At 46.8% G+C, this 27,486-nt stretch overlaps 2 protein-coding genes across 2 annotated transcripts; both read left to right on the top strand.

Annotated features, from left to right (window-relative positions):
- Positions 1-346: 346 nt before the first annotated feature.
- Positions 347-10,889, top strand: accs (1-aminocyclopropane-1-carboxylate synthase homolog (Arabidopsis)(non-functional); the record flags this gene model as incomplete). The annotated part of the gene is made up of 15 exons (XM_080539967.1): positions 347-1,037; positions 1,145-1,824; positions 1,965-2,024; positions 2,221-2,291; positions 2,719-2,788; positions 3,202-3,268; positions 3,666-3,763; positions 3,895-3,966; positions 4,516-4,616; positions 5,137-5,226; positions 5,726-5,771; positions 8,036-8,177; positions 8,853-8,995; positions 9,378-9,531; positions 10,149-10,889. The coding sequence occupies 15 exons, from the start codon at positions 347-349 to the stop codon at positions 10,574-10,576; spliced, it is 2,913 nt and encodes a 970-aa protein (XP_080396093.1). The 3' UTR covers positions 10,577-10,889.
- A 6,768-nt stretch (positions 10,890-17,657) lies between these two features.
- Positions 17,658-19,531, top strand: LOC308164858 (protein spinster homolog 1-like; the record flags this gene model as incomplete). The annotated part of the gene is made up of 1 exon (XM_080538909.1): positions 17,658-19,531. The coding sequence occupies one exon, from the start codon at positions 17,658-17,660 to the stop codon at positions 19,182-19,184; it is 1,527 nt and encodes a 508-aa protein (XP_080395035.1). The 3' UTR covers positions 19,185-19,531.
- Between the last annotated feature and the right edge of the window lie 7,955 nt (positions 19,532-27,486).

Genomic DNA, 27,486 nt, shown 5'->3' with positions numbered 1-27,486 from the left:
TTAAATCATCACAGCCAGCCATGCCTATAATATGATTGTAATGTCGTGAGCTTAGAATGATAAGGTTCTATCTCCGTTTAGAGCAGTTCAGAGATATTGAGCGTCAAAGTTGTTACATTCCATTATGTTTTGTGAGATGGAACCTTTGTATTTTATGAATTACTAACTCAAAAATGTCAACATTTTAAAAATAACACCACACAGGCGTTAATAAACACATAATGGATCAGATTATGCAGAAAACTAAATTTTGACCAAAATGGAGATAGAACCTTATAATTCTAACGTCACGGTTGTGTTGCCGTTTTTATTTTAAAGTGGCACTTCTTCCTTCGGGCACGTCCAGATGGACATTCGCAGTAGACGCTACGAGCGCGGCAGCAACTGGTCCGACCCGGAGGTGGTGGAGCTGCTCCAGCTGTGGTCGGACGAGTCGGTGCAGGTGGAGCTGGAGAGCTGCCTCCGCAACCAGCACGTGTTCAACCGGATCGCTGACGTGCTGCGGGAGAAGGGCATCCGTCGCACCGGCGACCAGTGCCGGGAGAAGATCAAGAAGATGAAGCTGGAGTACCGGCGCATCAAGGACAACCACAAGATGATGCGCGCCGGGAGGTCCTGGAAGTTCTTCGACGTCGTGGACCGGGTCTTGACCAACCGACCGGCCATCGCCTACTCCTCGCTGGGCGGCGCGGGCATCATCGCCCACCAGGTGTTCCAGAGCCCCGGCGCCGGGGGGGGAGCGGACGGAGGAGGATACGTTCACGCTGGGCTTCCAGCCACCGCCTTCGGTTCCTCCGCCTCGGGTGGGTTTTTGTTCGGTCATCCGCCCAGGCCGGGTGAGCTGCTGGAGATCAAATGTGAAGACGTGGAGTCGGAGGACGGACTGCTGAACTCCGACACCGCACCCCCGGAGCTGCTGTACAATATGGGGTCCGGAGAAGAGAGGGACACCGATGGGAAGTCTACCGGGATGGACCCGGAGGACCCTGTGGTCCATATGGGGCGAGGAGGAGAGGGCGCAGCGAGATCTCCCTCAGGTTAGTCATTGTCTAACCATGCTGATGCTACTTTCTCTCATTTCCTTCTTTCCTCTTTCTGTTTTCTGTCTGACTGACTTCTAATTCTCTCGTACCTAACCCCCCAGGTTACAGTGACCACAACATCCCGGGTTCCTCCGGCACAGGGGCCTCCGTGGCTGCGGGGGGGGGCCAGCGTGACAGAGACCGCCCGCGCCCCGCGCCCGCCGTGAGGCAGAGGAAGCGGCGGCGCGCCGGGCGGGGGGCCGGCGGAGGCGGCGGATGCGAAGGGTGCGAAGGCCGGGGGACCCTGGATAAGGCCCTGGTGAGCTTCCTGAGTTGGCAGCGTACGGCGGAGGAGCGCCTCCTCTCCCTGGAGGAGGCCAGGGTGGAGAGGGAGGCGCAGGCGGAGGAGCGGCGGGAGCAGCAGGAGGAGAGGAGGGCGGAGAAGGAGCGCCAGCACGAGCTCCGCTTGCTCAACGTGTTCGCGGGGGCCCTGGCTGCCGTCAGGCATACTGACCCTACCGGTGAGACCGCCCCGACTGCTGCTAAACCAACCACCCGTAATACCCTAACTGCCCCAACAACAGAACCATCCAAAACAGCAGCAGCAGCAGCACCACCCAGCCAGGCCCCAGCCTCCCGTAAACCTCAGGATGTGCTGGCAACACTGAGGGGCGTAGAGACACCTGGACACAGTGTGTACCTGTCTCGCCGTGGCAACAGCATCAGACAGCATCAGGGCATTCTACAGGAAGGCTACACCCAGTACCACGCCGACAAGCACAGCGACACAGACAACCCCGACGTGAGTCCCCCCCAATTACTGTGTATGTTCACTTCACATCCAGAAGATGGGAGATGTTTGGTGTGATATAATGGTAATACGCTCTTATTTAGCAACTGTTTGTAATATACACATGTCATTGTTATGCCTCATATTCCCAGGGCATCATCAATATGGGCACGAGTGAAAACAAACTGTGCTACGACCTGCTTCACAAACGGGTGAGAAACGGGCGGGAGAGATTCGTTTTTGTTGTTGTTGTTTTTCAAGTGTTTTTATTGTATTATACACAAACCAAGAGTGGTCTTTTGAAACGGTGCTATACTTTTTGGACAGTACATTTTCCTCTGCGCCCATGAACACGATCCACCTAATAATGTAATCATTCTCTCCTTGTCGGGTCACCGCCTGCCACAGCTGACCCAGCCTGACATGCTCCACATCGACCCAGCCTTGCTGCAGTACCCTGACTGGAAAGGCCACCGCTTGTAAGAAATGTCCTGGATTAGGACAATCCAATTATAAATATGGCATTTTGAGTAGAGACAGTAACGGACGAAATAGACAACATCTTCGATACTAACTCACTTTAGTGGTTAAGCGCTTTCGCCACTTCTCTGCCTGAAATCTAGGTGTAATTGCAGTATACAGAGGCAGATTGTCCTACAAAGACACTCAGATTTAGATTTAGTAATCTAAAAATTAATTATACCCCTATACTGTCTTTTTATTTCTTTTTTGGATTCTTTTTCTTTTACTACTCAATCTTTTCAGTTTGTAAAGCGTCTTTGAGTGTCTAGAAAAGCGCTATATAAGTCTAATGTATTATTATGATTATTATGACTTTATTGTAGATACTGTAAATGAGTGATTAATAAGGAGAATGACAACAGTATTATCACCTGTCCCCCGTAGTCTGAGAGAAGAGGTTGCCAGGTTCCTGTCTCACTACTGTCGGTCGCCCAGCCCACTGAGAGCTGACAACGTGAGTGATATGGCTCATGTAACACAAGGCCTGCAGGAAGTGTGACTACTGCCAGGGAACAGTTCTGTAATTAATTTCTAACCATACCATAACAACTCATTAAGGCCTGTGAGCAGACCAGACTCTAACTCAATGAATTACTGTTGTTAAACGACTTTAATAACAGTAAAAAGTGCTGAGCCTTACTGAACCCCAGACATGGCATTTGTCAAGGGCCGTAAGCATAGACTCTAATGAGGTATGAAGTCGTCGTGTTTGATTAAGTGTATGGATGCTGTACAATATGTAGTTCAGTCAGTGGTACTTACAGTTGCTTGTTTTTCCGCTTACTGTACATAACCGTGCGTGTGTGTGTGTGTGTGTGTGTGTGTGTGTGTGTGTGTGTGTGTGTGTGTGTGTGTGTGTTTGTTCAGGTTGTGGTGATGAACGGTTGCGGTTCACTCTTCTCGTCCATTGCTGCAGTGATCTGTGACCCTGAAGGTAAGCTCTCACGTCCTCCCTCTCTCTCTCTCTGTCTTCCTCTCTCTCTCTCTCTCTTCCTCCCTCTCTCTCTCTCTCTCTCTCTCTCTCTCTCTCTCTCTGTCTGTCTTTCTATCTCTCTCTCCCTCTTTCTTTCTCTCTCTCACGTACATTCTGTGTCCAGCACTTTCACATGGTCCAGATAATTTCTAGACACACAATAAGTTATTGAGTGTGTGTGTGTGCGTGTCTGTGTCTGTGTCTGTGTGTGTGTGTGTGTGTGTGTGTGTGTCTGTGTGTCTGTGTGTCTGTGTCTGTGTCTGTGTCTGTGTGTGTGTGTGTGTGTGTGTGTCTGTGTCTGTGTCTGTGTCTGTGTCTGTGTCTGTGTGTGTGTGTGTGTGTGTGTTGTCCATTTTAGATGCAATCCTCATCCCCACCCCGTTCTATGGTGTGATCACGGAGGACGTGCATCTCTACAGTGGTGTGAGGCTCTTCCATGTTAACCTGGACTGTGAGGTAGGTGTCCGTGCCCTCAGGCGTTTTGTGTTTACATGCTCCCCATGAGGATTGTCCGATCTGTGTGTGTCAGTTGATCAGTAGGTCATGATCTCATCCAGTTTTTTTGTCTACGTTTTGGTGTTTTTTAGCCCAGTGATGGCAGGCCTTTCCAACTCACTGTGGCAAAATTGGAGGAAGCTCTGAGAAAGGCAACCAGTGAGGTACTCACTCTCACACTCACACATTCACACATTCACTCACTCACTCAATCACACATTCACTCACTCACACATTCACTCACTCACACACTCACACACTCACTCACTCACACATTCACTCACCCACTCATTCACACATTCACTCACTCACTCACACATTCACTCACTCACTCACTCACTCACACATTCATTCACTCACTCACTCACTCACTCACTCACTCACCCACTCACTCACTCACTCACACATTCACTCACTCACTCACCCACTCACTCACTCATTCACATTCACTCACTCACTCATTCACTCACTCACTTACTCATACATTCACTCACTCACTCACATTCACTCACTCACTCACATTCACTCACTCACTCACATTCACTCACTCACTCACTCACACATTCACTCACTCACTCACTCACTCACTCACTCACTCCCTCCCTCCCTCCCTCCCTCCCTCCCTCACTCACAGACCTTCCCACTAAATGACTTTCAATGGTGTAATAAGAGGTTATATAACCTGCCCACCCCTCTCGGTTGGTCCCACTCAGAGGGTGAACATCCGAGCCCTCGTCCTGGTGAACCCCCACAACCCTCTGGCGGAAGTCTACACGCCCCAGGAGATGACCGGCTTCCTCGAATTCGCTAAGAGGTGGGTCTTCTATTTAGACCCCCAAAGTTTAGCCCAACGTTAGTCGGGGGGGCGCTAGTCAGGGCTGCGCTCCCGTGGGCGTTGCTAGAACACATTAGTCCACCGAAACATGATCGGTATACGACCGACCATATGTAAGTTGTGAATCCCCTGTGAATAGAACGGCACGTATCGTTAACCACAAGTGTACCGTTATTGTCAAGCGCAGCCAAGAGCTTGAGGAATCTCCCTGCGATTTAATTTATCGTCGCTGTCTGTACGGCGCCTCTCGACATCACCTCCCTCTACAGAACCCCAGCAGCACACGCTGAGCCGGAGTAACCGTAAACCACAGCTCTTCTAACAAGCGCATCGCTCCCCTAGGTGTGGGAATCCACATATAAGTTATTACGGGCCCGCCGCCCGTACGATAAAGATGTGTAAACATCATAAATCGAAGGCAGACAAAATGGTTGACAAATCTTCTTCTTCTCTCTGTATATATCCTCTCTTCCTTCTCGTTTCCCCCCCTCTCCCTCAGGCACGAGTTGCACGCTATCGTAGACGAGGTGTACATGCTGACGGTGTTCGACGAGTCGGTCACGTTTCACAGCGTCCTCAGCCTGGACAGGTACTGTGCGACCCTCTATTGAACGAAGTAGAAGCCGCAACACTCTAGTTCCAGTTGCAATAGTGTCGATTTTAATTGACAACGGTTTCGGCCGTAGCCTTTGTCAAGTCTTACAAACAACATAGTGCATGACAGCCGTTAAATAGACAGGTAGGCTAGATTGAATAGGTAACACCTGTGAGGACACACCTACGTGAGATTACGATTACGTCATAAATACATGAAGAGACAATCAAAACAGTCGGTGTTACATACTGTATATAAGTTATACACTGGCTCAAAATTCTGTGTACATGAATAGACCCATCAGTGAGGGCTGGATATAAATAACATGTAGCTTTACGCAGAGCGCTGGGTCCTAAAAGAAGAAAGAAATGTATGACCCTCTCCCATACAACGATATGAAGCAAGATTGCAATAAATGTCATATGAATAAAAGGTCATGGTTACTGTTCTGCTTTTGTCACTCCTAATAATGAACAATGTGCTTGGGTTTCAGGTTGCCTGATCTACAGAGAACGCATGTGATGTGGGGGATCAGTAAGGTACAAGTCTGAAATCTGAAGTGTGCGTGTGCGTGTGCGCGTGTGTGCTTGCACGTGCATATGTGTGTGGGTCACATATCAGCATGGTGCGAAATAAGGGGGAGCTCGGGGAGCTATAGCTCCCCTAGTGGTGACATGAGCTCCCCTGGAAACATGGTTTGTGAAATTTTGGGGGAGCTCTAAAATATTCCAAATTGCGACGGATTTATTCCAAGTTGTGACGGATTTTACCTGGTGTAATATGATTTGTAGAGGCATACAATCTATTTTGATGTTGGTATTAGGTATATACAGTAAATGATGTATAATAGCCTATATAGCCTACATATAGGCCTTTATTGGCTACAACTATGCGACAGTAACAGAGCGGGGTGCACTGACGCTGAACCCCTCATAGTGAGAAGTAGGTGGACAACGGGTGGTGCTGAAATAGCCGACATGCGGTGTGTGGTTTGAAAAAAGTAACGCCAGCTCAGTAAATCATTCAAACGTAATGTTTACTTATAGGCTATGTGAATGTGACTGCACCACACATGTGAACAGTAACAAAGCAAATGCAGTTTAATTTAATGAAAAACATTGACAACAAAATCGGCGAAAAAAGAAAAAAAAAGAAGCTGAATCCGCTTAGCCTATATGCTCCTGAAACGACAGAGCAAACACGCTACATTACTATGGATAATAATTACAATGAGCCATTCATTAAAAATAGAAAAAAAAAGATTAGGCTATTAAATCTCACTTAATGAGAAAACTGGCATCTCCCATCGGTCACTATTTGTTTGCTATCTGGTGATATGGACGTCTTTGAGTGTCTAGAAAAGCGCTATAAGTCTAATGTATTATTATTATTTATTATTATTATGGACATCACTTTAATCCGGCAGTTCTCAAGGTTTTTATGCACCAATCGATTCCTCTAGTGCGTCTTTATCGCATGCATTGACGAAAAGGACGACTCGCATGTATAGGTGGAAGGGAACATTCATTGTGAGCACGGAAGATGTGAGTCTCACACAACGGCTTTGCATTGATGAAACCAGGTAGGATGAACGTATAGTTCACTGTCCATTCCTCTTTAAATGCCCTGTTTACACCGTCAACTTTCCTCTTTAGACCTTTGGAGAGTGACATGATGTTTCTCTTGCTAGTTAGCAGGTTAAATGTTTAGCTATCTTCACCCGGCACGCAAACAACCAATCCAATAATAATGTGACTTTGTCTGGGAGGAGGAATCATTCAGAATAAAAGTATGTTAAATAATTATTAGAATAAGTTAGGCTGCGCTACATCGTCAGTCCACACATTTATTATTCAAAACTATGGAAAAGGGTGAAACTACGTTTCAACGTTGTTGAGAATCACAACACAAACTCGCTAGTCAAGCCAAAATACTGCAGCGAAATGGATTGGACTGCTACCTAGTTAACTAGAACACTACTTTACATTGTTAGCAGGCTCACAACACAAGCCGTGTTAGTTGACTAGCGATGTGTCATTGATTTTCTACAACGCGGAAATGTATTCACATTTTTCGAAAGAAAAGTCAAAGCATTAGAACGTAGAACAGAAAATCGCACACGCGCTTTGCGCACGGAAAGCCACCGGCCCCGATTTGGCCTGAATTTTTTTTTTCCTGAGGAGATTTTTTTTTGTTGCTTTAATCCCTGGGCTCCCCCGCACACCGTGATTTAATTCGCACACTGAAATCAATGCAGAACACCCGTACACCTTCTCATTCATTCAGGTGGTGTAATGGTGTGGGGAGTGTTTTTTCTTGGCACACTTTGGGCCCGTTAATACCAATCAATCATCGCTTGAATGCCAAAGCCTATTTGAGTATTGTTGCTGACCGTGTGCATCCCTTCATGGCCACAATGTACCCATCTTCTAATGGCTACTTCCAGCCTGATAATGCACCATGTCACAAAGCAAAAAGTCATCTCAAACTGATTTCATGAACATGACAATGAGTTCAGTGTTCTTCAGTGGCCTTCCCAGTCACCGGGTCTGGATCCACCATCTAGAACACCTTTGGGATGTGGTAGAAAAAATCTGCATGATGCAATCATGTCATTATGGACCAGAATCTCAAAGGAATGTTTCCGACATCTTGTGGAATCAATGCCAGAATAATTGAGGCTGTTTTCATAGCAAAGGAGGGCCCTACCCGGTATTACTAATAGTGTTCCTAATAAAGTTGAGTGTATGTCATGTTTGTATTTATATTGTTGTCTGGGTCTCTTCTCCTTGTCACTCTGCAGGACTTTGCGATGGCAGGGGTACGCGTGGGAACGTTGTACTCTCCAAACAGGGACTTGGTGGAGGCTCTGGACCAGCTGGGCACTTTCCATGGTGTCCCTGGACCCACACAGCATCGGGTGGCACAACTGCTCCAGGACAGGGGTACAGACACACACACACACACACACACACACACACACATTTGAAATGCTTTATTTATGTCCACATAAATACAAAGTGCATTAAGGACATAAACACTATCAGTGCAATCAGTTCATTGGGAGACATTCATTTACGTTTGTGACTGTGCAGCAACCATCGACGTACACATACAATATTAACACAGAGGATGTTTCAAATGTGCGTTAACAGATACAACAGCATTACTGTAAAACAGTATCTACTCTAAGGGTACGAAAAGCAACGCCGTCTCCATATTGAGCGGCTACCGATAATAGCAGATATGGAGCAGTGCCTTGCTAAAACTGTTTAGCCTTTCTCTTGGAGATGTGGGCCATCTGAAGGCCCCTAACCACCAGCTGGTGAACATGACCCAGGCTGCCAAACATGAAAACTAAAAAGATGACATTTGTAGCCTAGTTGTGAGATGTTCTGCTTGAGCTGCTGCTATTTCACACACACACACACACACACACACACACACAAACACACACACACACACACACACACACTCACATAAACACACACACATACACACACACACACACACACACACAGAGACAGAGAGGGGTTTCACTATCCAACACATTCACATGTAGCCACAGTAGAATATGAGGGCATTGTGCATTGTGTCGTCTCTTCTCCTGTGCCCTCCAGACTGGATCAGTGGGGAGTTCCTGCCAGAGAACAGGCTGAAGCTGCAGGGTGCTCACAGATACATCAGTGGGGAGCTCCAGAGCCTGGGCGTCCCCTACCTGCACAGGCCAGCTGGTTTCTACATCTGGGCAGACCTGAGGAAGGTAAGGGGGGGGGGACGACGACTATAGGATCAGGGTGGGGTTCAGAACACTGATGGGGAAAGAGTTAGCTAACCTGGACACCCCTGGACTACCCTGGCAGAATCTATCTATCTCTCTCTCTCTCTCTGTCTCTCTCTCTCTCTGTCTCTCTCTCTCTCTCTCTCTCACTCTCACTTACTCTCTCTCTCTCACTCTCTCTCTCTCTCTCTCACTATCACTCTCTCTCTCTCTCTCTCTCACTCTCTCTCAGTAGGTATGTGACATTTGACTACATTTGCAAAATGTATGACTCTCTCTCTCTCTCTCTCTCTCTCTCTCTCTCTCTCTCTCTCTCTCTCTCTCTCTCTCTCTCTCTCACATGTATCTCTTTCCTCCTCCACAGTACCTGCGGGAGCCGTCGTTTGCAGAGGAGCTGTCTCTGTGGCGCTGTTTCCTCAGACACAAGGTGGTGCTGAGCTGCGGCCAGGCATTCTCCTGCTCCACGCCCGGATGGTTCCGCATCGTCTTCACGGACCAACACCACCACCTGCAGCTGGGTCAGTTCACACGTGACCATCTGAACCAGACACGGTTCCCTCTACCGTCTCCCTATCTCCTTTTCTCTAGATACCATACTGTGTCTCCTATTCCTCCCACTCTTCTACTTCACTGTCAGCGAAGTCATGCTTTGGCTGGATTGGTAGTGTCGTGGATTTAATTGATTCTTAGTCGATTGAGTAAAACGTATAAAGCACAAAGAGCTTAAATCAACTGTCTCCAAAAGGGCCTTTTATTAAGCAAAGTCACATGAGCGCCGAGAGAAAATAGCAGACGAAAAGCACCAAGCAAATAAGCCAAAAGGCCAAAAGAGCCCCTTCCTGTCAGAGGGGCAAGCATTACATAGCAGTTTCCTGCCTGAAGAAGTCACTATTCCTGCTTGACCAATCATAATCGTTCTGCACCACAGTTCTTGGCCCACCTCTTCAGGAAGGAAAAGCCTTCCTCCAGAGCCAGATTGCCCAGCATGCAGAAAGACCCTAAATTCTCAGTATTAAATGATCTAAAACGACAACAATACCATACTGTGTCTCCTATTCCTCCCACTCTTCTACTGTCAGTGAAGTCATGCTTTGGCTGGATAGGTAAGACTTTGCTGTTTTGTGTTGTTTTGTAGGCATGAAGAGGATCAGGAAGGCCTTGGAGGAGATCAAGGGGGTGACTGATGGCCCTGACGCTGCTGGCCAAACCAAAGAGGCCACGGGGATAAGGAAGGAAAATACTCCAGAGGGGGCCCGTGCCGACGCAGACAAAGCTGTGGCGGTCAATTCGACGTCCCCACCCGAGAACCAATCGACAGAAGAGCCGGCGGAGAAGGCTAGCCCCGCCCCGAACGCCATCATCCCGTTGGCCAGCGAGGACTTTGTCCTGCTGGACTGCCAAACCTCTCACCCCACCGAGAACCTGGACTCTCTGATCGGCGCTCTGAGGCAACAGATCCACTCGTCCGATTGGCTGGAGAAGAACACTCCGGAACTCTCCGCCGGGGAGGATCCGGAGCTGCTGGACGTTTTCAAAGATCTACTGGACAGAGCCAGGAGGTAGACAGGAGAGAAGGTCCCGCTAAGGCCACCGTACTCCCTTTGACCTGTGTGGATCTGGAAGGATTGGGAAGGTGTAAGCAATAATGGCTAATCATTCCACCTAACCTATCTTAGAGCAAGGTGGATTGTATTTTCTACATTGCTAATACATTGTACCTATTCAATACTCTCAGATCTACATGGACAGCCTCAGGGTTAGGGACCGGGTTAGGCATCAGAATCCCAGAGTTGTCTGAAGAGGAGAGGATAGGAGGGAGAGAAGACAGGGATAGGAGATGACAGAGGTAGCAGAGGAGTCAGGAGAGGGAAGCAGGTCTCAGGGGGGTCAGTTGAAGGGGGGGGGGCTCACATGGATGTCAAGTTTGTGGACTGCCAGTTTAGATTTTTCAGACAAAGGTCAGTTTATTTGTCGAAGGGCACAGCTACAGCAACACCATTAGGGCACGGCGACGTCTCTGTCACGTCATGCGCAATTGAACAACTATGATCAGGGTTCCCGCACTGGTCTTAAAAAGCCTTAAAGTCTATAATCCAGCCATCTGATTTATAAGGCCTAAAAAGGTCCCACCTTTCCAGGTATTAGGTTAAAAAAAAATAGGTGTTAGGTCTTAAAAATGAGATTAGCTTGCCCTGCAAGGAAATCAGTCCGACCACATCTATTTACACGGAAATTAATCAAGCTAGAACCAATATTTATTTTCGATTAATTATCCTTCAGACTTTTTTGTCTGTATGGCAGTGAAATCCCTAATTTCATCACCTTGAGGATGACAAATAGCTATCCTATGGTGTCACGAACAGGTCTAAAATGATATTCAAAGAGGTAAAAAAATAAATTAAAAGGTCTTAAAAGGTCTTAAATGTGACTTGTTGAAACTTGTAGGAATATAATTGTATGATATGGGTGATCTATGAGACATGGGAGGAAGCAGCTGTCTCGTTCTCGGTGGAGCACCCTGACAACCACGTCGACGGAGCTACATGACTACGCTCTCATTTCGGTGTCGGTGTGGTTTCGAGTTCGACGTAAGGTTACTGTAGTTATTTTTCATTGAAGGCCAATGTCAATTAACCAAATGAGTAGAAGAAGACGTCTTTGTTGTCAAACGGTTGTGTAACTCATAATGCAGCTGGTGTTGTCGTGTTCTTGTTCTGTAATGCACTTTAATTGCTATGATGTTGGTGATATACGTTTCATATCCCAAACTCTTTAGAGAGTTGTTGATTCTCATAAAAAAATACATAATGTATAATTCTGATGAATATAGTGCCAGCAGGTTTTAACTTTGATAAATTGTTTACAATTTATTAATAAATGCCTTGTCTTTTTTTATTGCTTATGGAGAATCGTTTCAAGGGAAAGCCCAAAACAAGACTTTCAAGTTGGCAAATGAAGGAAGTTAATTACTTTTTGTCAGTATAGGGAAGTTTCACAAACAGAAAATATTCCGGTTATACTTTCATTAAACCAACAAGAACATTTTCAACGTTTCATTATAATTATAATAATTATTTTTGTATAATTGTACAATGTTTATTACATTGAAATTCGATATTACAAATCCATACTGTAGGATGATCTATCTATGGTATTATCTGTCTGATACATACTGTAATTTATACACTACGGTTGTTATGAAAAGGTATATAAGTATCACAGACTGTTGGTGACAAGTTTTGCAGTGGGTAGTTGTGGCCTTTCCATGATGACCCTGCTCTGTCTGGAAACAGGAACAGAGAGAGCAAAGCTCTCGATGTGTGGGGGCACCGATTCTGTGTGTGTGTGTGAGAGAGAGAGAGAGTGGGACTTCCTTTCCTGATTGTGGTTAGTCCATGAGTCATGATACAGTCATCATACAGTAGCTGACACTCAAATGTCATATTCACCCCAGTGGGTGAGGTATGAAACGTGAGTGTGTGCGTGCATGGGGGTTGTAATCTGACCTCCATGGTCACGTACACTGTGACATACACTGTGGCACAAGGCCTGTTGAATTCTGCCTTTATCACTAAGTGACTATCACGTTTGGCTTCATTCTAGCTCTTTATCTTCTCCGTATTGTACGTTGGTACCAGTTGGTACAGAGCTGCTTTCACTTTCCTAACAGCAGGGGCTTTATGTGTCACAACAGGGGAGGGAACTTAGGGGGGAACTCGGGGTGGGGAACTCAACCACAGAGTGGGGGGGGGGGGGGGGGGTTTCCACTGTACTCGAGGGTAGGGCTAAAGATGGTGGGCAGTACTGTGTTTGTGTGTGTGTGTGTGTGTGTGTGTGTGTGTGTGTGTGTGTGTGTGTGTGTGTGTGTGTGTGGTTCACACTGGTGGAGTAAGCCACTTATTGAACAGCTTCAGTTAGTAGAGTAGTCTCTCTCACACGTCTGACTAGCTTGGACTCACATTCGTGAGATTTAATACTGCTTCATCATCACACTCCATCACAATCCAACCGGACTTCAGTCAGAGTTCTTACTTAGTCACGCCCGATCCTGACAAGGTCCTCTGCCCCTCTGTATCAACGGAACAGAAATAAAAGGTAAGAGGGCATTTTTTCATGTCTGATAGGAATTTTATTGTCAGTTTATATTGTTGTCAGGTGATGTCTAAGTTTAGTAGTGTACTTATAAGTGTATTATTAGAACTGCCTCCTCTGATATGGGTGCCAGTTTTGAAGCTGATTTGATGTAGCTTGTGGATTTACCTGTGAATGCTCCACCCTCTAGCTCACTAGTACCATCCCCTTCTCTCCCTCTCCCTCTACCTGTTCTCTCCTCTCCCAGTCTCCCTCTCTGCGTTCCACTATGAAGGTGTGGGAGCTCGACGACCCGGCGTGTCGGTTCCGTCTGGCTCATTGCTCGGTGGGTCTGGTGGGCTGCCTGTGTGTGGCGTACGCTGTGTGGACCCCCCGATGGCTGGGTGACCAGGGACTCTGGACAGAGTGGAACGACACAGAGAACGACCGAACTGGAGATGTCAACGGTCACACGGAGGACAACCTTCTCTTTCATGGTGAGTTAGGGAGCTGCTCTTCACCGTCCCATGTCGGGTGGTGTTATGTCTGCTTGACTCAGCGGAATCACAGTCCTTTGGACATTGGACTGGATTGCTAGAGTGTAGCTGTCGAGAACTTTATTATCCCCCGAAGACGAGTGGAAAGTGTGTGACGACAGTGATGTTTACAATTCAGGTCATTGTTATTCTTTAGAACCAGAGCAGTAGTGTTAGTAGTTGTCGCCGTATTACCAGCTGTGTTTGTGTCAAAATGTGTGATTAGTCCCTTACGGGAGCTCTAAGTGTTTGTGAAACACTGGAATCCTAGAGATTGGCCTCAGGTTCATAGCCAGCGTGAGCATGATTTCAAGGGGAGCCGTTGAACTCTGTTGGATTGCTGTGTTGTTTACAGGTGTGGACTTGTTCCTGAAGCACTCAGCCACATACTCAGGAGACACACGGGGACAGGGGACAGGGGACAGGGGATAGGGGATAGGGGATAGGGGATAGGGGGTAGGGGTGATCAGGTTTTTTAGGGCTTCTTTGCAACATGGCCATTAACAGCTTTGTTGAATTAGCTTTGTGACATTTTGACCACTACTGTATATCTGAGATTACTCTCAAAGCTGTTTATATAGTAAGTAAGTAAGTAAGTAAGTAAAGTTCATTTCTATAGCACCTGTCCCAGACCAGGGGTCACAAAGTGCTTTACATATATAAGAACATAATAAAAGAGCAAAAGTAATAGCAGGTTAAAAGAAATAGATAAACAAGTGAAAATAAGAACAAGTAGCCTAACAAATAACAAGTGTACAACAATATTAACAGGACACAGAAAGACAGAAAGACATAGTATATATATACGGGAGTAGATGTAACTATGGTGGATGTGCGTTATTCAGCTCAGAAGTAGCAGGCAGGATTAGACAAGTACTCATGCTCTCTGTACAGCCTGAGGAATGGGATTATACAGGTCACTGACATGAACCGTACCATCTGCAAGTAGAAACGTATATGGTATCATTTGTTGTTGGCAATATAGCCATATCTGAGAACAAACAGAGAGTATTATCAAACATACAAGTTCAACTGGTTCTTTGATCTGTATTGACTACTGTGTGTGTGTGTGTGTGTGTGTGTGTGTGTGTGTGTGTGTGGTGTGTGTGGTGTGTGTGGTGTGTGTGGTGTGTGTGGTGTGTGTGGTGTGTGTGGTGTGTGTGGTGTGTGTGGTGTGTGGGGTGTGTGGGGTGTGTGGGGTGTGTGGGGTGTGTGTGTGTGTGTGTGTGTGTTTAGCCCTGGAGGCTGAGCGATTCTTTGGAGTGGTCTCCTTCCTCATGGCTGTGAGCTCGGGGGCGCTGTGTCTCGTGTTCGCCCTCTGCTGGACGTCTCAGACGGTGCGCTCCTACTCCAACACACGCTCCCTCCTCATGGCAGGCCAGGCGCTCTACCCTACCACCCTGCTGCTCCTCACCCTGGGTCCTACAGGTCAGTTTGGGGGGGGCACAACCCTCTGGCCCTACTTAAACCTACTCAGTTGTCTGCTATTGGTCATAGCAGTGCTTTGTTCAAGAAGAAGTGGAAGGAGCAATACAGTGTTGAGTGAAAAGGCGTAGGATGGTGTAACTAGAGTATTATTACCCATATATCGGGGTTCCCGCACTGGTCTTATAAAGCCTTCAAGTCTAAAATCCAGCAATCCGATTTATAAGGCCTAAAAAGGTCCTACATTTCAGTTATTTGGTCTAAAAATGAGGTGATAGCTCTTAATTTTTTTTAGATCCTGCAAGGAAATCAGTCCGACCACATCTATTTACGGGGAAATTAATCAAGCTGGAACCCCAAAAATGCCAATTCGCTTCCTTTTTTGTCTGTGTGGCAGTGAAATCCCTAATTTCATCACCTCGAGGATGACAAAAAGCTATCATATGGTGTCGCGAATAGGTCCAAAATTATATTCAAAGAGGTCTAAAAAAGGTCTAAAAAGGTCTTAAATTTGACTTGTTGAAACTTGTAGGAACCCTGATATATAAAAGCAATGTCATGTAAAGTTTTTTAGTTTTTTTTCACTCTGTCTCTAGGGTTCTTCTTCCTCCTCAGCTGGTCCCTGTTCACCTATCAGCACTGGGAGGATATCAGCCAAGACTTCACCTGTTTGGGCTCTTCCTATTGGCTGGGGGTTTTGGGCTGGGCCCTCCTATTGGTCGTGCTGCCTTTCATCTTCCTGGTGGAGCAGTGTATCGTCCCGGACATCCTGCCGGACCTCATCAAGGCCGCCGAGTCGTGGCGGCGCCCCACAGCGCTGCAGAACGCTATCCGCTCGTTCAGCGAGGGCTACGGACACGGTAAAGAACGCGACGACAGCAGCCTAAGGAGGGTCATGTCCGTACCCTGAGGAGAACGTGCTAGAGGACACGGAGAATGAACGTTGTGGAAAAACCTCTCTAGGATCAGAGACAGGACTGACGGGCCGGTATCTGGACAGGCCACATGACTGAAGGAGGTCCTCTTCACACTATTAGACCTATAGAATGATTATGTTTTGATATTATATTTCTAGACCAACAGGGAGAGGAACTTTGGAGTCAACACCACAGCGGTGGTAAAGAAGGCCCAGCAGCGACTCCATTTCCTGAGAGTTCTCAAAAGAAACAGGGTGGAGGAGAAGCTGCTGGTAACCTTCTACCACTCCATCATTGAGAGTGTGCTGACATTCTCCATCACAGCATGGTACGCTGGCTGCAAAGTAGTGGACAAAAAGAGACTGCAGAGAGTGGTGAAGTCAGCGGAAAAAATAATCGGCTGTCCCCTGTCCTCCCTGGATGACGTGGCACGCTCTCGGTGCCTCTCCAGAGCAGGAATGATTCTTAAAGACCACCTCCACCCTGGTCACCACCTGTTCAGCCTGATGCGCTCTGGAGTGAGGTACAGGAGCATAAAGGCAAGAACAAACAGGCTGTCCAACAGTTTCTACCCATGGACCATCAGAACACTGAACAGTAGACATAAGACATGTTCATAAATGTTTATCTTATATGTGTATATGTTTGTGAATATGTGAATATGTTTTCTGTTTTTTTGCACCTTCGGAAGAGCCACTACAATTTCATTGTATAGGCAACTGTACAACGACAATAAAGTATATTCTATTCTATTCTATTCTATTGTCTGTATGTGTTCAGAGAAATTGTTTTACCATGTGAAATGAGCACAAACATATATGGTAAAAAAACATGAAAGACAACATAGTTGTGATTTCTGTCAATGGTGATATAAAGCTACAACTTGTAAAAGTAAGGAACCATTTTTCCAGTAGGATTTTCTGTGTAATGACTGACATATTTCTGTTACACTAGCGCCGTCGTGTGGTGAAAATGATCTCGGCTTGTTGTTTGAAAAAGCCTTTCGGTTATGACATCGGTAATCTCGGACGTTGGAACCCAGAATCTCAACAGTCAGATTTATTGAGACTATTGCTGTGTTCGAAATGGAATACTAGCATACTACATACTCAATGAGTATAATACTAGCATACTACATACTCAATGAGTATTGTTTGAGCTAAAATTCAGCAGTGTTGGCCGTGTGCCAGGTCACTGGTCATGTGACATAGTCATGTGAGTTCGGGGCGGAAGTTCGACTGAATCCAACATGGCCGCGCCGAGCTGAGGACAGAAACACAACTGCAGCTGCGAAAACCTACATTGTCTAGCTTTTATCCGGTCAGTCTCGAGAAAACGGTCAGACATGTTGACATTAATGCCATAAATGTGGTATTATGTTAGTTAGAACATAATGATAATAAATATATGACGCTTATGCTGTAGTAGACCAATGGGAATGAGTTGGGGATAGAGGGGAGAGCACGCGCAGTGGGAAAGCGGCAGATTGGAATGAACGGTGGAACTGGATGGTTAATAAAGTACCAGATATATTTAGTTAACAGTTGTCTCACGCGTTTATATTAAGAAACACGACAACAAAGATCAGGGGCGACGTGACAGAGACATACTAGGATCCAGGGTCATATAAGAAGCCCGTGAAGTCGCATCAAACTACCCGACCCGTCCTCCTGCGGTGACCGAGCAGCAGCGGCGATGCCACTGGCCGACCCCCCCGCCGACGACACCACGCCCTTTCTCTCGGACGACAGCGAGGTGGAGGGTCAGGATGACCCGGGGGAGGGTCCCGTCCGGCGGGGGGAGGAGGAGGAGCCAGCCAGCGGAGTGTCCAATCGGAGAGCGGTGATGACCGTCGCTGTCCTGTGTTTCATCAATCTCCTCAACTACATGGACAGGTTTACCGTGGCAGGTGTTCTTCCTGATATTGAGCAGTACTTTGCCATCAGTGACAGCAAGTCAGGCTTGCTCCAAACAGTGTTCATCTGCAGCTACATGTTCCTGGCCCCGCTGTTTGGTTACCTGGGCGACAGGTACAACAGGAAGGTGATCATGAGCGTGGGCATCGCCTTTTGGTCCGTGGTGACGCTGGCCAGCTCCTACACACCCAGAGACCATTTCTGGCTGCTGCTGCTGACGCGGGGGCTGGTGGGGGTAGGCGAGGCCAGCTACTCCACCATCGCCCCCACCATCATCGCTGACCTGTACGTCCAGGAGAAGAGGACGCGCATGCTCTCCGTCTTCTACTTTGCCATCCCGGTGGGCAGCGGCCTGGGGTACATCGTGGGGTCAAAGGTGGATTACATGGCTCAGGACTGGCACTGGTCTCTGAGGGTCACCCCGGCCTTGGGCCTGGTGGCCGTGGTGCTGCTGCTGTTTGTGGTCAAGGAGCCCCTGAGGGGCGCTATCGAGGCCCGGCCGGAGCACACCCTGCACAGAACCAGCTGGCTGGGCGACATGAAGGCCCTCAGCAGGAATCCCAGCTTTGTGCTGTCCACCTTCGGCTTCACGGCGGTGGCCTTCGTGACGGGGTCTCTGGCCCTCTGGGCCCCGGCCTTCCTGTTCAGGGCTGCTGTCTTCACCGGGGAGAAGTCCCCCTGCATCCAGGGGCCCTGCGACACCTCCGACAGCCTGTACTTTGGCATCGTCACGTGTGTGACGGGCGTGCTGGGCGTGGCCAGCGGCGTGGAGGTGAGTCGGAGGCTGAGGAGGAGGACGGCGCGGGCAGACCCGTTGGTGTGTGCTGCAGGGCTCCTCCTCTCCGCACCCTTCCTCTACCTGGCCATCGTTTGTGCACAAGCAAGCACCATCGCCACCTACGTGTTCATCTTCCTGGGGAACACCTTCCTGTCTATGAACTGGGCCATTGTGGCGGACATACTGCTGTATGTGGTGGTCCCTACCCGTCGCTCCACCGCCGAGGCGTTCCAGATTGTTCTCTCTCACTTGCTGGGCGACGCAGGCAGCCCCTACCTCATAGGAGTGGTATCAGACTCTCTGAGGAAGACAGACTCGTATCTGTGGCAGTTCCGCTCCCTCCAGCTCTCCCTCCTCCTCTGCTCTTTTGTGGCAGTGGGGGGCGGGGCTTTCTTCCTGGCCACGGCCATGTTCATCGAGGGAGACCGGCGACGGGCTGAGAACTACGTCCCCTCTGATGATGAGCCAATCGTTGTGCCTAAAAGCGGGAGGTCCACAAGGGTGCCAGTGTCGAGTGTTTTGATTTGATTCAAGAGAATGGAATGTAGGAGGCCCTACGGAAGAGCTACATCCTTATTGGTCCCTGCTTTCTCAAGCAATCGTGCAGCAGTGCTATTCTGACTATGGACATTGATTGTACTATTTCCTATACGGAGACTTTTATGATTATTTATTATTTGTAACATTGTTTTGTCAATGTCTTTTAATACTTTTATCAGCCGGAGAACATGGAAGAGTGACAGGAGGTGTTAGAGTGTAGCCTCCAGGCCATCATCACCAGGCATTCCACTGCTACTGGCTGCACCATGGCAACATGATACTAGACACTATAGACAATGGGGCTTGGACCAGAGACTGGAGAGAACCAATGTGGTCAAGAACCATATCAAAGTGAGCTAAAAACCAATGACAACATTCTCAAAACGCATAACACGCATGTTTACATTCACAAACACTGTCTCTTCCAGCATAGACTAACACAATGTTCTGTGGACATGTTTGCTGGACATGAGTGGGGAGTTGATGCAAAGTTGTAACCAAGAAGTTGAGATCATAAACTTTAATCGCTTTTTACACAGGAGAGAAAGAACAAAAGATTGGGAGAAAACACAAGAATTAATTTAGTAACTCCTAAATGCCTGTGAGCTCCACCAGGAACACCTTTACCATACTTCTCTGTGGAAACTGCAAGGACATTTTTTATTGTGATTCTCTGAAAGCTGTAACCAGTGCCACTACATCCCAAAGCTGCTGTACTTTTTGGTAAGGTGCAAAGAGTGAGCACTACGTATTATGTGTATTGATGATTTGATGCTTTTATATGTTCTCAATGCTGTACACAGTTTTATCAGTAGGGCAAACCAAAGCTATTTAGATATATACTTCTCATGTCAATGTGAATTTGAAGGTGAATTTATTCTCAGTAAATGTGTGATATCATTCAGCAATATAAAGCAACCCAGAGGTGTTAGCAGTACTCAAGTTGTAAAAGAAAATCAGAGGGGATGGTGGATTTTATCATATGGGGACAATTTTAGCATCCCCTCAGCATCAGTGACTTCAGTGTCAGTGACTTGGTAAAAATGTCATTGCATGTGTGCGTGCCCCCTCGCCCACAGTATTTTACTCAATATGCGCAAAGCGTAATGTTGAAATAGCAGTAATACCACGTTCATTGATAAAATGACATAATGGATGGAAAGATGGCAGTTTTAGAAAGGGGATGATTTTGACTGTTTTTATTTCAGGGGGGATGCCATCCCCCCTCAACTTGAGTGCTGGGTGTTAGATACATTCCAATGCAACGCCATTTCTACAGGAACATACTATACAGATATGTGAACATCATTTAGTCAGTCAGTTGTGTGTCATGTTACGTTGATACTGTGTATTACTGAGGAATAAATTATTGCTGATCATATTCAACTATGTTTGTATTATTGACCCACTCCTGTTAACACTAGAACAGCCGTGCCTTTGTACCTACTAAAAGAGCCGCCTCGGGGCGGGGGTCACAAAAGACCCCCTCTTTAATGCTAAATTTAACTTTAAATGCTAACCTGCTATTTACACACAACGGCCACTAGTTGGCCGCTTGTAAATTAGCCTGCTTCCTTCACAGAAAAACTGCAAAATAGCTTTATACTAGCTTATCCTGAAGTGATATTGAAAATGTAAGGATACTGGGTGGTAGAACGCACATATCTAGGAAAAGTCATGAAAGGAGGGTCCTGAAATTTGACCGAGTGCAAAGATATAACACAATTTTTTTACTCTCATGGCTGATTAAGTGTTAACCATGCTAGTAAATGTGGGGTCAAAGGACCCAAACTGGACTGGCACTGGATACCATCATACCATACTCTCTCCTCAATGCTCTGATTTATATCCCTTACTTCCTTCCCACATTATGAGTGGCCTCAGACCAGTTCTCAGCACTGCCAAGCCACTGAATATTCCACTCCTCTACTCCCTCCAAAGTCCTTATTTACCTCTGTAACTTCCCCCAAGAGGAGCAGAGGGAGCGGAGGAATGCTGCCTGTGCTTACAGTACAGTTTGAGCCATCCAGAGTAGGGGAGAAAAAACTGCCTCTGCTAATTGGGCATTAATCAGGTGTTGCTCTAATTAAAAGACAGTTCCGCCCTGTTGGCGTCTGCTAATGGGTTTGTTATTAAATCCACAGAGGATTTTTTTTTTCAATTTAACCAACAAAGTAGCTAGTGCTTAATTGCTGTTTGAATGAGAGTGGGGGTGTCCTTGAAGGTCGTCTTGCTAGAGTGTGTGTGATCCATGCACCCACAGAACCCCTCTCAAGTAGCCCCCCCCCAGCCCGCGTCTTCAACCTGTACATCAAACATACTGTCTTGTGTATGGTGTTCGTACAGTGTTGTTTGAAGTTACGCAGTGCCATATAGTGTTTGTATCCAGCTGAGTGAGTGTGATTTATGATGCTACAGTATGAGGGCTATAAAGCTCAGCTCAGTAAAACACCCCTTCAGATCTTATAACAATTCTGTAGACATTGTATGGAGAGGTGACTTGCATCCTGTCTCTTTATTCATCAATGGAATGTCTTTCTTTTATGTCACCCAAGGCAGTTTAGCTTTTAATCCCAGCTGTTGCTGTCTTGGTCCTTCGACAGCAACCGGTTGTGACGGGCCACTGTTGTCTACTCTACGCCACCACTTTCCACCTCTCAGTCACACCCCGCTCTCTCTCCCCAAACCTCAGAGAGACAGGAGTGAGAGAGAAGCAAGCACGCAGACAGACAGAGAGACAGTCCGAATGAGAGAGAGAGAAAAGCAAACAGACAGAAAAAGAAGGAGAAAGTGACAGACAGACAAGATTGACGGGGGAGATAGAGACAGAGAAAAAAATGCAGAGACAGACAGAGAGGGGGAGAGATGGAGACATAGAGATACTTTAGGTAGACAGGTAGACAGACAGACAGACAGACAGACAGAGACAGACAGACAGAGAGAAAGAGAGGGTGTTGATGGCCGCCACAGATGACTTCAATCAGTGTGGGTGACTGTGAGTGCCCCCCCCCCACCCCCACCCCCGGCGTCTCCCTCTCCCCAGTGCATGTAGAACATGGCCAGGGCCGCGCCACGGCTCTTCATATCAATTAGAGACCAATTAGAGAGCCATGTCCTGCTAATTATGCAGCATCGCCGTGCCATCCCCAGAATAAAGTGTGTGTGTGTGTTTATGCAGATAAATAAATAAAGGAGCCGCCTGCCAAGGCGAAGCAGGCTTAATCTGTTTTATTTTTCAGAGCAGCAAGTTTTTTTACTCAGGAGAAGGAGGGGAGAGAGAGAGAGAGAGAGAGAGAGAGAGAGAGAGAGAGAGAGAGAGAGAGAGAGAGAGAGAGAGAGAGAGAGACTGTGGTGCAGTTCACCTGGTTGGCCTGTTGGTGGTGCTGGTGTAACATGTTAGTGAGATGGGGACCTTGAGATGATTTCTTTTAGTTTTTTTGCTTTCATTTGATGAGTAAGGAAATCACGAAAAGATGGACTCATGCCGTGGCGTGTGTGTGTGTGTGTGTGTGTGTGTGTGTGTGTGTGTTTGTGTGTGTGTGTGTGTGTGTGTGTGTGCATGTGCACGTGTGTGGGTGCGCACCTCTTGATTTATTATACAGGCAAATAGTGATGAAGCATTCTCGACAATATTTGGGATTATTCGGTATGAGCCAGGATGCGCTGGTCTACTTAATAAGTCAGGTTTTTATTTGGCTCGATCTAGGAGCGTGATGAATAATGAAATAAAGTGAGAACTCCACGCTCTTTGCAGTTTTATTTCTCTGTGGTTTATGTAATTCAGACTGAATATTTGTAACTTCTCTGACAGTTTAATGCTGTTAGGTTCAGAGCAGAGGCACGGAGGAGAAATACCAGACAGCAGAGGAGAAACAGTGGTGGAAATGATGAACGATGTTGGACAAGGATAGAGAGAAGGAGAGGGGGGAGAGGATTTAAGATGTCACATGTCACAAGATGGCTTTACATTCAATCCCTGCAGCTATAGGTTTGAGTTGTGTTGTGTCTGAGACATCTGCTGATAAACAGCCCATCCGTATTTTCTGTCAGACCATCTCTTTCACTCTCCTCTCTCTCTCACTCCCCCTTCTCTATCTCTCTCTCTCTCTCTCTCTCTCTCTCTCTCTCTCTCTCTCTCTCTCTCTCACTCCCCCTTATATCTCTCTCTCTCTCTCACTCCCCCTTCTCTATCTCTCTCTCTCTCTCTCTCACTCCCCCTTATCTATCTCTCTCCTCTCTCTCTCACTCCCCCTTCTCTCTATCTATCTCTCTCTCTCTCCCCCCTCTGTTGTTCTTATATTATAGCTATCAAGTGGTTTCTCTGAGTCCAGCTGGTCCACCTTTGATGCAGTACAGAAGAGTCCATCTGATGTGCATCTGATGTCCAAGCCTTCATTCTTTCTTTGTAAACGGAAATGTCAGGATAGTTCACCTATCTGTGGTCCTATCTAAGAGAGAGAGAGTGAGAGAGGCCATTCGTACTTCCACTATTTGCACATTACTACATAACTGTACATAGTAAATGATATTGAAACACTTGAGATGTCTTTATTTTTTTATTTTTGTTTTGTTTTGTTTCTATGTGTAATCTTTACTGTTCATTTGTTGTTTATTTCACTTGCTTTGGCAATGCAAACATACCTGTATTTTTCCTGTGCCAATAAAGCTCCTTTGAATTGAGTTAATTGAAATGAGAGAGGTGGGGGGGGGGGGTACGTGGGGGTAAGAGATGAGGACATAGGGAGAGTGTCTTCGTGTCCTTCAGTCCCTCCCTTCCTCTGTGACGACTGTCCGTCTCTCCTCTAGAATCTTAAATGCGCCTTTGCTCTTCGTGACCGTCGTCCCATCCAGACTACCCCTGCTGATTACATTTTGTTCCGAGAGAGAGAGAGAGTTAGAGAGAGAGAGAGTTAGAGAGAGAGAGAGTTAGAGAAAGAGAGAGAGTTAGAGAGAGAGAGAGAGCACAAGAGAAACAACAACTGTTTCAAAGAATGTGAGTTTAAGGCAGCGTTTCCCAAACTGTGGGTCGCGACCCCCTAGTGGGGCGCGGGGGTACTGCAGGGGGGGCGCAGAAATAATATGGGAGGGGAAAAGAATGCACACACAAGAGCTGTAAACAAACACTGCTTACTTAAGGTTACCATCAGGGGTGTTGTGGGCGTTGGATGATAAAAATGAGAACCTGAATGGAGCGCAGGCCATAAACTGTAACAAAGAGGCAGCGAGGGGGCTCCATTCACGTCATTGACGCGCGCTCCATTCACGTCATTGACGCGCGCACTCCCTCCTCCAGCTATCTAGCAGCAACAACAACAATGGATAAGTTTATGAAAGAGCCAGAAGCTAAACGAAAAGCGAAGGAGCCCATGACAAACGTCCCAAAGCCAAAGTCAAGAAAGTATGACGATACATACCTCTCCCTGGGCTTCACGTCTAATGTGGTCGGTGCGGAGGAACGACCACTGTGTGTCCTCTGTCTCAAAACTTTAGCGGCAGAAAGCATGAAGCCTAGCAAGTTGAAACGTCACTTGGAGACCACACACCCGACTGATGTGAAGAAGCCCCTCGATTTCTTCAAGAGAAAACTCCAAGAATACCGTGGTCAGCAGAGCCGTTTCGTTAAAACAGCATCTGTTACGTCTAATGCTCAACTTGCCTCCTACAAAGTGGCATATCGTATCGCCCAGTCTAAAAAACCACACACCATCGCTGAGGAGTTAATACTCCCTGCTGCAATAGATATGGTTTCACATATGATAGACGAGGCAACAGCCCAAAAACTCAAAGCTATCCCCCTGTCAAACAACACTATTGCGAGACGCATCAATGACATCTCAGAAGACATGAAAGAGCAGCTTGTTGAGAAAATAAAAGACCAACGCTTTGCGCTCCAGGTAGACGAGGCCACAGATAGTAACAAGGACTGTCTGTTAATAGCGTATGTCAGATACATTGATGCGGAGGGTTTGAGCGAGGATTTGCTATTTTGCAACTATGTCCCAAACAGAGCAACAGCTGATGAACTGTTCAAAATCATAGACAAATACCTGAGTGAAGCCGATCTGAAATGGGAGGACTGTGTGGGGATATGCACCGACGGTGCCCAGGCCATGGCAGGAAAACGGGGAGGGCTCCAGACGCTCATCAAGCGCGTTGCACCGAAAGCAGTGTGGACTCACTGCATAATACACAGGGAGGCACTCGCGTCAAAGCAGCTGAGTCCAGAGTTGAATGACGTTTTGTCTCATGTTATCACCACCGTCAATTACATAAAAACAAGACCACTGAAAGCTCGCATTTTTTCCGCTTTGTGCGAGGAGATGGGCTCCGAGCACACAGCCGTGCTATTTCACAGCGAGTCGCGTTGGCTCTCTCGCGGAAAGGTGCTGTCCAGGGTGCTATCGCTGAAAGATGAGATCCGAATCTACTTGGAGGAGGAAGGGAACGAACTTGCCAGCAAGTTTAATGATGAAGACTTCCTCATGAAATTGGCCTACCTAAGCGACATGTTTGAGAAGCTCAATGAATTGAATCTACAGTTGCAGGGCAACAACACACACCTTCCACATCTGGCAGACAGGATACAATCTTTCACACGGAAACTGGACATGTGGGGCAGGAGACTTGAACAGGGGGACATCGACTCATTTGGGAATCTGAAGGCATTCATCGAGACCAATGAGCTGCAGAGCACAGTGGTTCCATGTATGAGAGAGCACATCTCAGCCCTGAAACAAAGCTTCCAGAAATACTTCTCTGTGGATGACAGTGCCAAATACGACTGGATTAGAGATCCATTTGTTGCACCACCACCTGCCATGTTCAGCACTGCGGAAGAGGAACAGTACATCGACATGACTTCAGAGTCAACCATGAGGCTGCAGTTCACATCCACGACTTTGGCTGGGTTTTGGATTGGAGTGGAGAAGGACTACCCTCTCATTGGACAGAAAGCTGTGGGAATACTGCTGCCTTTTGCAACATCGTACCTGTGTGAGATAGGCTTTTCTGCTGTTGCTGCTATCAAAAGCAAATACAGGTCGAAGTTGAACATTGAGAATGAACTGAGAGTGGCAGTCTCAAAACAACAACCCCGCTTTGAGAAGATTTGCAAGGCAAAGCAAGCACACACAAGTCATTGATCGTAATTGTGATAGAAATGTGAGGAGTAAGAATAGTGATGCAGTAGAAATTAGTTAATGTTGATATGTTGAATATTTCAGTGGCACAGGATAATTTGCCAAGCACTTATGTTCCTTTTCAAACCATAATAAAATATAAAACTATAGTTGGATATACTGTATGTGTCTTGTTATTATTAGAAGAGAAAATGTAATGTTTTTACAACTTTATACAATTAATTATATCAATCTAGGTGGGAACCGGGTTAGGGGGGGCTCGAAAATATTTCCAATTACCCAAGGGGGGCCTGATTGAAAAAGTTTGGGAACCACTGGTTTAAGGTCATACTCATCCCTTTGGTATGGTATGTACGTGCGCATTACGTATGCCAAAGAGCTTAACATGATGTGTCTTGCCATTGTAGCCACTTTCTTTTGCATGTCATTGTGTGTGTGTGCGTCAGTGCGTGTGTGTGCGTGTGCACACATTATCTATTGAAAAGAGCTTTAATTTGTGTCCGACCATTGTCTGTGTGAGCCTTCAAATTCCATTCTTTCGCATGTCATTGTATTTGCGTGTATTTTTGTGTGAGCCTGAGCCCGAAGTGTGTGTGGGTGCGTGAATGCCTGCGTGTGTGTGTGTGTGTGTGTGTGTGTGTGTGTGTGTGTGTGGGTTCGTATCCTTGTCTCTGAGCTCTCTCCTTATGGACATCTCTGTCCAGACAATGAAGCTGTAGTTCTATTCTCTTGGCTCCATTCATCCCCGGCCAACTGCAGCCGGTTCCTTCCCTTATCTCTCTGTGACCAAGGAAATTAAATTACAAATATAATCACTCGGCGTAAGTTTCTTTAACTGCGTGGCTCTGCTTTGCATATAGAGTGTGCTTGCTTTGGGAATGTGTGGCCGCGAAGTTACTTATAGGCCTATTTGTAATAATGGCCTCTACCTTACCTGCACACACTGTCTTTCACATTGAAAGTGGTATCTGGACATGAAAGAAAAGAGAAAGAGTTGGGGGAATAGAGAGAGAGCATGAATGAAACGGGCTACAGCAATCTTGCTGCAGAAATTGCGGACATCTTTGCATTTACTGTTTTGTGTAGGCCGGTAATGAAGAATATTGTGAAGAGGTGTTCAAGGGAAGGGGAGATGTAAAGTACTGAATTGG

The sequence above is a fragment of the Nansenia antarctica genome, assembly GCF_963989245.1.
Source record: "Nansenia antarctica genome assembly, chromosome: 9".
NCBI classification, from domain to species: Eukaryota; Metazoa; Chordata; class Actinopteri; order Argentiniformes; family Microstomatidae; genus Nansenia; species Nansenia antarctica.
Note: the sequence above shows the minus strand (reverse complement) of the source record. Positions and strands in the feature narration are given on the sequence as shown.